We start from the raw sequence: 16,069 nt of genomic DNA, 5'->3' as shown, positions 1-16,069 counted from the left end.
GACCTGTTCAGCTGTGCGTGGTTAAGACAGTGCGTTGGCTGGAGCGTTGAATTCCAAAATCGCATCTGTCCCTGTTACACACTGATCTACCACATATTCTCCTTACTTTACATGGTCCCGGCGTTCGTTATCTGTGCCTGCGCAAATGCTTTTAACAAGATGGCGTCTGGCGCACGTCATGCTAGAAGCATGTGCGTGCATTCGGAACGCCATTTTGGGTCCTTGGGATGCCGTGTAGCGCCTACAAAATGGGTGCTACGCGGCCCAATTTATAGCCCTTAATGTCTAAAGTGATCTATCCATGAAAAATTGAGTCAATATATCAAATCAGTGATATTTTCAAACAGGTTAGAGGTGCATATCCCTACAGTCCGTGTGGTGAAGGTACTCCCACATTGCTGGAACGCCCTACCTAAGAGCACCGTGGGAGTATCTTCACCACACAGACTGCAGCGGTTCAAGAAGGCAGCTCACCACAACCTTCTCAAGGGCAGTTAGGGATGTGCAATAAATGCTGGCCTTGCTGGTGACACCCATATCCTAATAATGAATTTTTAAAAAGTCTAAATAGAAAAAAGATCTTGCATTGATATAGCATCTCTTGACATCCCAAAGCAAGTCACATCCAATGACTTACTTTTGAAGTGTAGTAACTGTTGTTATGTAGATGAAAGCAACGGCCAATCTGAAAAATCCAACAGACAGCAAATGAAATTAATGACCAATTTATCTGGCTTTGGTGCTGTTGGTTGACGGAGGAAGGTTGGCAAAGAGATTAGGAAAGCTCCCTACTTTCAAATAGTGCCAAGGACCCGTTTACATTCAACAGAGCTGGCGGGCTGCCCCAGAGTATCTGCTTTCTGCCCACAGCCCGCCAGACTCCGGCTGGGGCTAACAGATGCCTGCCTGACTGAGGAGGCCAGTAATTCCGGTGGAAGCTGCCCCTTTCTGGGGAGTGTTCTGGAAACACCCCACAGTTGGTCCCGTCAGCCCCCTTCACAAGGGGGTTATGAAAAATCTACGTGAGTAAAAGATATTTCTCTGGTGGACCGATCCAAGCCTGGACCCACAGGTGGGCCCCATTTGTGTTGCTGTACTGGCCAGCTTGCTTCCTTTCACTCTGTGTATCGGTCCCTACTGTTACACCAGTCCGAGTACAAGGAAACTTTGGGAGTCAGCTTTTCAGGCCAAGTCCCCTCTGACATGGGTGACCTTGTTTGGGGCAGGCTGAGGTTTGGCCACAAACAAGGGCCCATTGAAAGTGGTGGGAAGGCTGGGACCCAGGTCCTGGCCTAACTCCAGCCCCTCTGCCACACTCCTGGTTGGATTTATGGTGGGAAGGCACTGGAAGAGCCAGTGTTGCATGAACTTTGAAACTCAGAGCCAGAGTGTCTGGAGATGCAGCAACAGTCTGAATTCCACTTTAAAGACTGTAGATTGATCTAAGTTTTTGCTTGTATACTTTGCAGGCTCTTTCAATGTGATGTCCTCATATTCTATAATTCACAAGTCCAGAATGTCAGAATTTGGGAGAGTACAGACAAATAATGGTCATTGCTTCAATGATGATTTTTGTGAAGGAACTCCTTTGTTAATTTCTCCCGAACTCTTCAACTACAATGAGCACTGGCTGGGCTTGGGAGACTGCAATTTCTTCCAAAATGTCTCCTTGATGAAATCTTGTAGTGTTACTTCCATGTTTCATTCTCTGAGTTTGTTTAGAGCTGCCGGCTGACTGCCTGAGTTTGTATTGCTAATGTACGACACTATATTTATGTGTTACTACTCCAGGCTAATTCAAGCACTCAGCAAATGCTCCCAGCTGACTGGTGGAGTGACGCAATGGCCTTTAATGAGAAAGTCTTTTGATGTCATTTTTCTATCACAGATTTTTTTTACTAAACAGAACTGCGGTCAAAAGCTGATAAAATCACATCATCAGAATAAGTTGACATCGTGGTGTTAAGTGATGGATGACCCAATCAGATGGGCTGCTCTTGTAGCTGTAATGACCATGTTATTAAATGCATTTGACCCAGTTTGCATTTTCAACAGTAAAAAAAACTTAACTGAAATGTTACTTTGATGACTTTATTGAATACAAAGGAACTGAAGAGTAATGCCCTGTTACTCAAAGTAAGCTGAATCACCTGAAAAACATGCTCTGCTTATTTATTTATATTTGGAAAAATTATAAAGAATGTACAGCACAAAAACAGGCCATTCAGCCCAACAGGTCCATGCTGGTAAACCTTTAAAAACTGCACCAAAGTTAAAAACAGTGGCACTAATAACTTACGGAAGCCATCCAAAAAGTAAGGACAGGGATAGAGATGGACCCCATTAATGGGTCTTTGACTGCATGGTAATGTGCTATATAAAACATTTCACTGATTGTGTATGCAGGGGTGGGATTGAGGTGAGAATGCTTTTGGTGAGGCAATGATATATTTTTTTCAGCTCTGAGTCTATATTTTGCAAAAAATAATTCTCAGTTCTGTCATCTATTATGTCATTGATGGCTGCTGACATGGATACTGAATTATTGATTATGGTGTAATGTTTGTTGGGTGATAATTGTTGGTTGATTACTGGGAAATAATGCCACATTATTGTTCAGATCACAGTCAACCACCATTGTAGAACTCAGAATCTTTGCATTAGTATGGACACCATAATAAGAATACTATTTGTAATAGTAAAAGTTGAGGTTGTTGTAAACATTTACCAGAATTATTCTCTCAACTATTGTTCCCAAAAGCGCAATTCAACGATAAAGCTTTAGGAGCAATTTCCTCATGTGGGAACAGGTTTGTTTCAGAGACTCTAGGGGAAATTTTTACTTTCGGTGGTAGTGTAAAATGGGTGATTTCAAATCAGCTGCCCGTTATGCACCCCATCTGATTTTACTTTCTATTGACTATTTACCCTTATCCCGGGTGGGTTAGGTTAAAATTACTCCCTCTCTGTTAAGGGTAAATAATTGTTTCTAAATTGCAATCAAGAGCAGCCTATTGACACATATTTTGACCTAAACTGACAGTCAAGCTCAAAGTAAAAATGCTACTATGATGAGGTAATATTGTCCGATATGCAGGTGAAAACTGTACGAGATCAAGGTATACTGGTGATTTGCCTTTAAGGGCTTTTGCTTGTAGTTAAATATAACCTTTGTCCTTTTTTAATACCCCAGTCATATACCCCAGTGGAAATGCAAAATTTTTATAGGAACAATTTCTCTTCAGAGTGATTTCCTTCAAGAGCAACTTCTGTGTCAGACTATTTTACTTGGTGTTAAAAGGTGATAACTGCAATATTGTCTTTCTGTCAGCATCTTTAGTAACCCTGTGCAGCCTGACGGTGTCTGAGGACAACAGCTGCAATGCTACCAGTGCCCCATACATACTGTGTGATATCACAATTCGAGTGGGCACTCAGGCGTCTACGTTACCGGGGGCCTTCATGTATGCCTGCGATGATGCCATCTGTGCTTCAACAAGGAACATTAACATAGCTGCCGGTTCATCTCGAGCAATCATCGCTGGCCTCTTCCTCAGGTAAGCTCCAACAAAAAAACAATCTGAAGTGGAGAGAAAAAAAAAGGCATGAAATTAGAGAAATTTACAAAGTTTGACAAATTGCATCTTGGAGTAGCCACGAGCAAATGGCTTGTGATGATTAATAAGTGCAACAATAATTGCATTTCATTAAGATTGATGGCACCCCATTTAACCTCCCCTCTCATTTCAGCCCTAAAGTGGAAAAAGATGAAGTTCTCATCTATAATGGCTCCTGCAATGTCTCCATGGCGATGAAGGCAGTGATAGAGTGTGAGGTGTTTCGACAGCCAGAGCCGGTTACAATGAAGATATCGGAGACATTGGGACGTTGGGGACAAAACATCCAGGTACCATAATGTCATAGAGCCTATTAGCTAACCCTTACACTGTCACAAACTGTTACAGGTGCGAACCAGATTTACTCAGGAGTCAAAGCATATAGGCCCTTAATATCGATTTCCACTGTAAGCCTTTCCTTTTTCAAGACATGTTGAAATTGCTTTAGTTTAAGGGAAGTGACAAGCACAAATCATTTTCATGAGCACTCTAAGTACTGTCCTATACTATAATATTGTTATGGATGATAAAATTGATGTCAGTTTGAATATTCTGACTGGTTCAACTTACAATGAGCAGTAAGCCACATAAATAGCAATTTTAAGACTGATGTCAATGGTAATATGAAAGACAGGCCTAGCTCACATTCCAGCTCTGTAAAAAGGTGAATTGTACCATTTTATAAGAAATTGTAGCTGATGTTATATTGACCCTAATTTTACACTGGACAACTACTGTTCCATTAAACATGGTATTGTCTCTTTGAACTATTTCAAAATGCTATAGGCTTGGTAATTTTGGGAAAACTACTGCATAGTTAGGTATGGTAACACTATTTTACTAAAAGTACATGAGGTTTCACACAAGATCATGACTTAGAATTCAACAGGGCACTTAAAACAGTTCTTTTTAATCTGAGGTTTATCTTGTCAAGGTCTGAGATCCTCTGTGGCGATTCAGTGGTGACCTGGAAGAAACATTGTTATAATGAGAGATTATAATGATGTTGTTTGACTATTTCAGAATATCTTCACATTTGCTTTTATGAATAAATATTACTAGCAGCTTTCCAATGGTATTGTAAATGGGACTAATGGGTTGAGTGAATGGTTTCAGGATATTTGCCAGAGCTTTAGGCCTTCATCGCCTTGTTTCTTGGCCCCCTCAGATACTCTGATCTGAAATAGTCTCGGCTCCAGGTACAAAACCCACCACTAACTTCTTGGGACTCCACTGGAAATTTAATCCCTTGGATAAAAGCTGGGGAAATTGAGGTGGGTGTGTTGGGAACGCCACCACCCCACCTTATTTCTATGGATACTTTAGATCTGTGCCTACTGTAGGTGTAGGCCCAGATCTGCCCCTTTATGGCAGTCCCAGAAATCCTGGGGAAATACAAGGGGGTAGAGACCCCATGTAATAGGTCTCTTCTCCTTTTCTCTCTAATACCTAGGGAATGAGCATTCCTTGGCTATAGGCACCCATCACCCATCCACAGGATGCACTGCAGCAACTCGCCAAGGCTTCTTCGACAGCACCTCCCAAACCTGCGACCTCTACCACCTAAAAGGACAAGGGCAGCAGGCGCATGGGAACAACACCACCTGCACATTCCCCTCCAAGTCACACACCATCCCGACTTGGAAATATATCGCCGTTCCTTCATCGTCGCTGGCTCAAAATCCTGGAACTCCCTTCCTAACAGCACTGTGGGAGAACCGTCACCACACGGACTGCAACGGTTCAAGAAGGCGGCTCACCACCACCTTCTCGAGGGCAATTAGGGATGGGCAATAAATGCCGGCCTTGCCAGCGACGCCCACATCCCGTGAACGAATAAAAAAAAACTTTAATGGTACTCTTAGTCCTACAGATCCTACAGTTGCATGATCGAAGTCTGGAACGGGGAAATTGCAGACATAGACCTGCGTCCCTGTATTCTTGAGAGTGGCCTCTCAGAAAATGATTGGCTGGAACTGCAGCTCTTGATTAGAAAAAAGGGTAAACATAGAAACATAGAAAATAGGAGCAGGAGTAGGCCATTTGGCCCTTTGAGCCTGCTTCGCCATTCAATATGATCATAGCTGATCCTCTATCTCAGTACCATATTCCCACTCTCTCCCCATACCCCTTGATGCCTTTTGTGTCTAGAAATCTATCTAGCTCCTTCTTAAATATATTCAGTGACTTGGCCTCTACAGCCTTCTGTGGTAGAGAATTCCACAGGTTCACCATCCTCCGAGTGAAGAAATTTCTCCTCATCTCAGTCCTAAATGTCCTACCCCGTATCCTGAGACTCTGACCCCTCGTTCTGGACCCTCCAGCCAGGGGAAACATTCTCCCTGCATCCAGTCTGTCTAGCCCTGTCAGAATTTTATATGTTTTAATGAGATCCCCTCTCATTCTTCTAAACTCGAGTGAATACAGGCTGAGTAAACCCAATCTCTCCTCATACAGCAGTCCTGCTATCCCAGGAATCAGTCTGGTGAACCTTCATTGCATTCCCTCTATGGCAAGTATATCCTTTCTTAGGTAAGGAGAACAAAACTGCACACAATACTCCAGGTGTAGTCTCACCAAGGCCCTGTATAACTGCAGTAAGACATCTTTGCTCCTGTACTCAAATCCTCTTGCAATGAAGACCAACATACCATTGCCTTCCTAACTGCTTGCTGCACCTGCACGTTTGCTTTCAGTCACCCAGGTCTCTTTGTACATCAACATTTCCCAATCTATCACCATTTAAATAATACTCTGCCTTTCTGTTTTTCCTTCCGAAGTGGATAACTTCACATTTATCCACATTATACTGCATCTGCCATGATTTTGCCCACTCACTCAACTTGTCTAAATTGCCTTGAAGCCCCTTTGCGTCCTCCTCACGACTCACAATCCCACCTAGTTTTGTGTCGTCAGCAAACTTGGAACATGGAATTGCGGTTTGGGATTGCACATCCAGATTTGTCTCACTATTTTCCCAGCTGTTACAGACAGAGGAGAGGTGCAGTCAGTCACATGGCTGCCTCCTGCCTTCTCGCTACTCATTATACCGTCCACCACCTAGAATGGGCAAATCGCTTAAAAAACAATGTGTTAAACACCAATACGCAGTGGGGGCTGTATTCACTCATCAGTGCTAACATTTGTATTGGGTCATTGCATAAGATAGATTGTTTAGTTTTCCTGATGGCTCAGTGGGTAAATGCACCGTGAGGTGTGGCACTGAGTCGCACCGACCAGGGAGATCCATGTGCTGAGCTGAGTTAGCTGGTCTCAGATGAGACTGTAGTAGGGGTAGTTCAAGGCCATAGTATCCCAAGGCAGAGGGAAAGGGAATAAAATGGAAAACAATGAATGTTTTCACTCCTGATCGCTGTCCAGTAATCCCTGCTAGAAAGTATGCATCAGATTCGGTCAGAATCCAGATTGATTGTGAACCTTTGCCCACGGTGGAATAGCTCGCTGACAGCACTGTCTCAGCTCACATGTAAAAAATGGTGACATTGGTGAGGTAGTTGGAAGGCTCCTGTCACCTCAGGAATCATACCTTAGTAAGTCACGTCCTTCAGGATGGGATTATTTTATTTGTACCACAATATTTGAAGATAAACTTGGTAGAACTGCCAACAGCTTCATGTTTCTTTACCTGTAAAGAAATATAAATCACTTTTTTTTTACAAGTGTAATGCAAAGTGTATTAGTAAAGTATTAGTAAAATGAGGCTCTTTCATGGTATGCAGAAAACCGCAGGGGGAAAAATAATTTGATCTGCTGAAAGCAAGTGAAGCCTTTAGCTGAGCTAACAATCCCTTTTCAGTATGTTTCTGTATTATACAGAAAAGCTTTTATAAATTAATGTTGAAACTTTAATAGCCCAAATTTATCTTTCCCTGGAACTATTTCAGTGCCTGTTATGTTGTACTGTGGCACCTGAAGATTCTGTTTACCCAGCCAGTAAATTAACCTTAAAATTTATTGGCAGCAATTTTTTGCTCTTTGATTTAGAGGATTAATGGTGTCTTTAAACAATAACTAGTCAAAACTCACTTTTCATCATTTGTTATTTAAATTTTAAACATAGTTAAAGACATTAGCCCTGACTTTAACCCTGCCCGCCTGGTGGGAATAGTGGGTTAAAATGGCAGTCAGACACTGCTCTTGCCCACCGGCCTCCATGTCACCCCCACTGGCTTGAGGCAGGAGACAGCGATGGGACATTTATATGAGGCCCAGGAGTAAAAATTGCCCAGACCTCATGCTGGCACCATCGTGGGCACTTCTCTGCTGCTCAGGCCCTTGCCTGCTGCACTCCTGCCCCAGGTTAAAATTGGGCTGTAGAATTACATAGAATCTTCAGCACAGAAATAGGCCATTCGGCCCAACTGGTCTATGCCAGTGCTTATACTCTACAAGAGCCTCCTCCCACTCTAATTACAGCTTTCTACCCTGCCCCTGTACCCCTTTATTCCCTCTCCCTCATGTAGACTTGAACAATTTTTAAAAAGTGTGGTTTGCCACTATACCATACACTGGGAAGCCACTGAGCAGAAGCCAGGCACTTCAAAGGTTGGAACAAAGTTTGAGCACCACCCTAAGCTGCTTCCACGCCTTCTCACTTCTAGTTTCACAGTGGCAAAGACGATTGCAGCACAGGAGGAGGCCATTTAGCCCACCTTATCTGTGCCACCTCATGGCTAGAGCAATCCAAACTAATCCCACTGCCCTGCGTTCACTTCATAACCCTTCTTCTGTTCAAATGCTTTTTCTATTCTTCTTTTAAAAGATGCAGTGGTCTTTGCCTCAAACGCTTCCTGTGGTAAAGCATTCCACGTTCTCAAACTCTGTGTAAAGAATTTTCTTCTAATCTTTCTCCTCACTAACCAGGGATCATTAAATTGATCATTAAAGTCAGTGACTCCCCAGCCGGAGGAAGTAGTTGCCCTATTAAGACTTTTCAGAATTTTAAAAACCTCTATTACCGCTATTCACATTTATAAGACTCCAAATTGTCTTTTTTGTGGCTTATTCACCGGCATTCACACTTTCAAGGAATAATGTATTTGAGCCCCTCTGTCTCTCTGTTCATCCACTCCTTTCAGTCCCATTCCTTATTTTTCCCTCCAAAATATGTTACCTCACACTTGTCCACATTGAATTGCATTTGCCACCCATCCGCCCATGCTGTTAACCTATCTCTTTCTGAAGTCTTTTACAGTCCTTCTTGCTGTTTGCTAAATCCTCCTTACTTTTACATCATTAGCAAATGTTGATATTGTGCTCCCTATGCCAAGCCAATTTTTAAAAGTACATATATATATATAATAGAATGAAAGGGAGAGAGAGCGAGAAACCAAAGTGATCCAGCACTAACTAGTGGGGAACACCACTTCCAGCCCATCTCGAAACTGAATAACACCCATTAACTCTAACCCTTTTCCCCTGTCTGTCAACTAGCTTGCTATCCATGCTGCTTCTTATACCATATGCTTGAATTTTTGTAACAAGTCTCCTGTGAAACACCTTATTGAATGACTTCTGAAAATCCATATACACTACATTTACCAAATTCCTTTTATCTTTCCAATTGATCACTTCTTCAAAAATCTCTATTAAATAAATTTGTCAAACAGAGCCATTGGTGAGGGGAGGGCTTCAGTGTCCATGGTCTCTTCAAAGATAAGTGCTGGCCTATGATCAGTTTGTGCAGAGACTGTAAACACTGACCCCAATGCATTACAACAGACACTACAGAAGTGGATCCCCATATTCCTTGTCATTCTAATACATTCATTTGACAAATTGCTGAATGCATCCTTTGCACCAAAATTGTTATGCTAATATGAGATTTTTGAGGCTTTTCCATAATATTGTTATTATTTAGACTGCCACTTGTTTTGACCTATACAGGTGCACAGACTTTAATTGCATTACCATCTCGCACATTGCTGTCTGTACAACTGAGCTCTGATCATAGACATTCAAATGCCAGCTGACATTAAACTTAAGTTTAGAAGGTTCGCTGGTGGTCTCGGAAGCTCTGTTCAGGCAGAGACAGGTAAAGCATTTTACACACGTAAATATTAATCATAAACCTCTTTGAAGTGTAAATGGAAAAAATGAAGCAGTTTCAGGACCAAATATTTAAATGCTGCTCCAGTTCTCAAAATCCCAATGAAATTTCTGGCCTGATAACCTGGATCAAACTTTTCGAAAGAAAACATTCATAAGATTTTAATGCAGTGCCCTGTAGAGGGTCATCTACACCCTCAGGTTTAATGAGAACTGAGTTTAGGACTGTTTTTGGATTTTATTCAAAACTACATCTGAAAAATTGTGATATTTCAAATCTACTGACATTTTCTGAACAGTGCAGTGTTGAATCAAAGCGACCGGACATGCTATGTGAACAACATTACAGACACACTTGGCACAATAGAGGTCAAATGTATCATTTTGTCTTATCGTGGGCTCCTATTTACATAAAGGTGTCATCTGCTGTTGACTTATTTTACTCCTTTAACATTTCAATGCCCACAATTTTCATTATGGCAGCTTTATTTGATAACTTATAAATGATTGCCTTCAGTCAACATGAATTAGCATAGTGAATTAGCACAATGATAAAGCTAGGTGACAGAACTGGTCAATAAAACTCATTTTGCTGTGTATTTGTGACTTATTTTCATGCAAATGATGGTCAGTGTTGTTCGAAGCTTCAAAGGACAATAACATATTTTGTTTTCCACTGAATTAACTGCTGTGCTTTATTTTACACTTGATATTGGAAAATTAAACATAAAGCTAATGTTTGTAATGAAAATAAATGATCAGATAAAGTCTTATTTGACAGACTAGGCAATACATATTAACCCTTTCAACACCTCAGACACGGTTACTTGACCAGGGGTTGTTGAGCTGCAGACGTCGCCAGTGAGAATATGTCTTCATCAGCCTTTATCTGTTTTGATGCAAAAAAATTGGCCCATGATGCCACTGTGCCAATCTTCAATTTCTGGGATTTCAATTGACTGAAAAATATGGCGACATCTGGAAGAAAATTGAAGATTTCAAAGCCTGTTTCAAGAGTAGGAAGGTTTAGAAAATATAGCACAGATTAGCGTTATAATGTTGTGTAGGGTTAATATGCTAATGAATCACAATTTCCACTATTGCTGATTACACTCGCTTTGGTGAACAAACAAAATACCTTTTATATGCTTTCATGTATTGAGTTCCGATGTGCAATAGGAAAACTGAAGTTCAGCATTCATGGACAAGGAGATATCACTGAGTAAGGAATTCAGGAGAAACTTCTTTACCCAGAGAATGGTTAGAATGTGGAACTTGCTACTACAAGGAGTAGTTGGGGTGAATAGCATAGATACATTTAATGGGAAGCTAGATAAGCACACGAGGGAGAAAGGAATAGAAGGACATGCTGATAGGGTCAGATGAAGCAAAGTGGGAGGTGGCTCGTGTGGAGTATGAACACCAGTTGGGCCAAATGGCCTGTTTTTGTGCTGTAAATTCAGGGGAGAAAAAGTGGAACAAAATGGTAGTTAACAGTGACCTCTCCCCAAGTAATTGGAAATGTTCTGGGTACATTGTGAGCTGATCTATTTTCCAAAATGTATACATATACCCAAAACAAACCTTTGTTTTCTTGCTGTCTGCAGGATTTGTAGCAAATTGAAAACATCGGTGAAAGTACTTTTTCCAACAGGTGTGATTTTTTAAATTGCCAAGTGAGCAGAAAAGTTGCAGGGTCTCTAGAAAATGTTATATGGGGAGAAAGAAGGCACTTCTTTGTTTTAATAAATATCTCACACTTTTGAAAGTTTTCCCTCAGCATTTTAATCATGCAAGCCATTTAACAGTAGCTGATGTAAGGTCTATTAAATCCCTCCTCTCTATCCTCCCCCATACACACACACGCAAAGTTTTGAAAACTGCTTTGAAAAGCTTAGTTTTTTTTTGTGGCAATCTCAGTTTCCCTGTCAACACAGAGCTGGTTCTAAAAATACAAAGGCTTTTCCTTTTTTTAAAATCAAGATCGCATGTTTTTGGAACCAATTCTGTGTTGATAGGGAAGTGGAAGGGGAGACTGCCTTCATAAATTATTGATTGTGTTGGCGAGTCAAACTATTTCAGTATCTTGTCCTATTTCCATCCACAAACCTAAAGGAAGGGATTTGCTGCATCAAAATTGTGTGACTCCTGCCCTTCTGGGATAGTCTGACAATGGGATAGTGCCCTTGGAATTAAGACACTCTCAGATCTGAATGTCTTGGGAAAGTTGGGGACTTATCAACCAATAAGTCCTGTATTTCTCATCAATGTAGTTCTTCACTGGTAAAGAAGGTATCTTCCTTTAGTAACCACAGGCATTTTAGTGAGATGGATGGCTGACCTAGGCCTGTGTCAAACTTCGATTGATGCCACTATCAACCCCAGCACTTTCCAATGATTTGTAAATCTCTGATAGAGTGTGTTATCTATTTGCTTGCATCAGGGCATTGCCCTACAGTCATTTAGAAGGTCAAGCTATGAGGACAATCTTTGTTGCACTAAATGAGGAAAAGACCCCACAAAAAATAAAAGCAGCTGTCGGGCCTGTAGAATAGGATAAGCTAAATTACTTCCCTTCAGCAGGATAGTCCTTAGGCTATGTTCTGAATGCAGAGAGGAAGCTACAAAACTGCACACTTTAACTTTTATAACAAGGAGTATAGTTTAACCCCTGGACTGCTGAATTGCTCATGCAGAGGGAAAATAAAATCACAAAGTACATAAAGCAGTGCAGCTCAGGATACTCATGAAAAGAGTCAGGAAAGACGATTCTGAATAATACAATGTGCGACACGTGTAATTGTAAAATGTAACATGGATGCTGCATTAATATTCTTAGACTAACGGCTGGAATCTCGATTCTTCTACCCAAGAGAGAACTCTGTGCCTGCATGGACACACACACACGGAGAGCTGCTCTCTCAGCAGTTAATACTTGAATGTTTAGAAGGCACGGGCAGCAGCATTTGTACTGTCTAAACATTTAAATTAACTCCAAGTAGGTTTTACAAGGGCTCAGAAAGTTCAAGGAACACCCTGAGCACTTCTTATACCTAGATTGACATTGGAATTACACTCCACGAGTAACAAAATCAAATAGCATGAGATTACCTCCTTTGGGGAATCTCACCGCACTTCTCTCTGGGGTCAGACCGGGTCCTGATTGTAGATTTATATTGCAACTTTAGTTTTCTGCGTAAACTAAATTTGTAGGATACATGCACTTTTAAATGCCAGAATGGCCTATATAGGAGGTTACAAGAATATAACAACATTTTTACTGGGCCTTGTGCAGAAGATTAGTTTAGTGATTGTGCTGTAGCCCTATGGGATTGTATCTTACGCGTCAAGCTTTGCCTTAAACTCTGTACCTTCCATTATTGGTAATAAGTTTCAAACTACTCTTTTGCTGTTGCATGTTTGCTGTTGCTACCAAGTTTTACCATTTTTGGATTCTTATTTACTATTGCTCCCACTCAATACTGAAGTCTCGATAGATGTCTTCAGTGTGCAGTAAATATGGATTATTCATCCATCAGATGTTAACATGGTTTGTGTTTCGAAAAATGAGCAAGACCATTCATAGTAAGTTTAATTTAAAAATGTTTTTTAATAAGTAAAAAATTGTTGACTGTATTCAATCTTTTGAAATCCAGTCAAGTTCATACACAGGCACGAAAACCATAAATGAAAATGTACAATTTAGAAGTGACAGGGCAACATAACATAGGCAGGCAGGATTTGAAATTGTGTGTTATGCAACATAATATATGATATAAAGAGAGTGAGGTAGATAAGGTGGAACATACAGTATTACATGACAGGTGTCAAGAGATCACAAGGTATTTTGCAGTTAGTTTCCAATTTGTTCATTTGTAGACAATATACTTACAAATGTTAGAATCTGGGGGAAGTCTATAATATGTTCTACATACCAATATATTCCTGTATTCTGTTACTCAATCATCCCTGGTATTTGGTACCAGAGATCATAAAAGGACAAGGGCAGCAGGCACATGGGAACAACACCACCTGCACGTTCCCCTCCAAGTCACACACCATCCCGACTTGGAAATATATCGCCGTTCCTTCATCGTTGCTGGGTCAAAATCCTGGAACTCCCTTCCTAACAGACTGTGCGAGAACTTTCCCCACACGACTGCAGCGGTTCAAGAAGGCAGCTCACCACCACCTTCTCAAGGGCAATTAGGGATGGGCAATAAATACCGACCTTGCCAGCGACGCCCACATCCCATGAACGAATAATAAAAAAAAGATCATGTAATGCTGTGGACCTTCAGGCCCAACCCCTTTCTAATCCCTATTATCTTTTTACCAACATCATTCAGAACAGTTTTTGTCTGTACTGAAAACAGTGAACAGCAGTAAGTCAAACACAAAATCACCTCTAACTAGCTAGAAATAATAAATGGGACATACATTTATTTTTAAATGACCATCAGGTACATGACAGCAATTAGGATCGGGATGACATTATAAATTACTTGAGCTTTATCCTTGCAGATTGACTTCTTCAGAACTCTGAGATTCGATAACTTCCTTGTATCTAACTGCCAGTCATCTATTATTCTATACCCTGCCTGTCTACTCATCCATTCTCCATTGGTGCCAATCTACCCCAATAAAGATTTACCCACCACTGGTGCTAATCTCTACTTTATAAGTTATATCTTCCATCATTGTGCCAAGTTTTCCCATTTGGATTATTATCCAGGGTTGCTGTTATTCAGTATTGTAATGCAACAACAACTTGCATTTATTTTGTGCCTTTAATGCATTTATATCTTTCCTGCAACACCATGTTTGAATCCCTCCAATCAGGTTTCGTCCCTGCTACAGAACTAAATGTCCCTTATCAAAATCACAAATGACATCCTATGTAACTGTGACGATGGTAAACCATCCCTCTGCAGCCTTTGACACGGTTGACCACACCATCCTCCTCCAATGCCTCTCCTCCGTCGTCCAGCTTGGGACTGTGCTTACTTGGTTCCATTCTTAACTATCCAACTGTAGCCAGAGAATCACCTGCATTGGCTTCTCTTCCCGCTCCTGCACCATTATCTCTGGAGTCCCCATTGGATCTTTCCTTGGCCCCCTCCTATTTCTCATCTACATGCTGCCCCTCGGCAACATCATCCGAAAACACAATGTCAGGTTCCACATGTACGCTGACGACACCCAGCTCTATCTCATCACCACCTCCCTCGACCCCTCCACTGTCTCTGATTTGTCACACTGCGTGACCAACATCCAGTACTGGATGAGCAAAAATTTCCTCCAACTAAATAATGGGAACATAGGAACATAGGAACAGGAGTAGGCCATTCAGCCCCTCGTGCCTGCTGCGCCATTTGATAAGATCATGGCTGATCTGTGATCTAACTCCATATACCTGCCTTTGGCCCATATCCCTTAATACCTTTGGTTGCCAAAAAGCTATCTATCCCAGATTTAAATTTAGCAATTGAGCTAGCATCAATTGCCGTTTGCGGAAGAGAGTTCCAAACTTCTACCACCCTTTGTGTGTAGAAATGTTTTCTAATCTCACTCCTGAAAGATCTGGCTCTAATTTTTAGACTGTGCCCCTTACTCCTAGAATCCCCAACCAGCGGAAATAGTTTCTCTCTATCCATCCTACCTGTTCCCCTTAATATCTTATAAACTTCGATCAGATCACCCCTTAACCTTCGAAACTCCAGAGAATACAACCCCAATTTGTGTAATCTCTCCTCGTAACTTAACCCTTGAAGTCCGGGTATCATTCTAGTAAACCTATGCTGCACTCCCTCCAAGGCCAGTGTGTCCTTCCGAAGGCGCAGTACCCTGAACTGCTCACAGTACTCCAGGTGCGGTCTAACCAGGGTATTTGGTCTCTGGCACAAACTCCATTCCCTAGTCACTGACTCCATCCCTCTCCCTGGCCAGTGTCTGAGGCTGAACCAAACTGTTCACAACCTTGGCGTCCTATATGACCCTGAGATGAGCTTCCAACGACATATCTGCTCCATCACCAAGACCGCCTACTTCCACCTGCGTAACATCGCGCATCTCCGCCCCTGCCTCAGCTCATCTGCTGTTGAAACCCTCATCCATGCCTTTGTTACCTCTAGACTTGACTATTCCAATGCTCTCCTGGCCGGCCTCCCATCTTCCACCCTCTATAAACTCCAGCTCATCCAAAACTCTGCTGCCCGTATCCTTACTCGCATCAAATCCCATTCTCGTATCATCTCTGTGCTCGCTGACCTACATTGACTCCCGGTCCGGGAACGCCTCGATTTCAAAAATTCTCATCCTTGTTTTCAAATCCCTCCGTGGCCTCGCCCCTCCCTATCTCTGTAACCTCCTCTGCAACCTGC

At 41.7% G+C, this 16,069-nt stretch overlaps 1 protein-coding gene across 1 annotated transcript in view; it reads left to right on the top strand.

Moving 5' to 3' along the window:
- Positions 1–16,069, top strand: part of LOC137321923 (fibrocystin-like) — a 440,431-nt gene that overhangs the window by 126,696 nt on the left and 297,666 nt on the right. Inside the window, exons 34-35 of the mRNA XM_067984789.1 lie at positions 3,332–3,557; positions 3,751–3,907. Coding sequence (XP_067840890.1) covers positions 3,332–3,557; positions 3,751–3,907 — 383 coding nt within the window. The remainder of the gene's footprint in view (positions 1–3,331; positions 3,558–3,750; positions 3,908–16,069) is intronic.

This window comes from Heptranchias perlo, chromosome 5 (genome assembly GCF_035084215.1).
Source record: "Heptranchias perlo isolate sHepPer1 chromosome 5, sHepPer1.hap1, whole genome shotgun sequence".
NCBI classification, from domain to species: domain Eukaryota; kingdom Metazoa; phylum Chordata; class Chondrichthyes; order Hexanchiformes; family Hexanchidae; genus Heptranchias; species Heptranchias perlo.
This window is presented reverse-complemented; position numbering and strand designations above follow the sequence as displayed.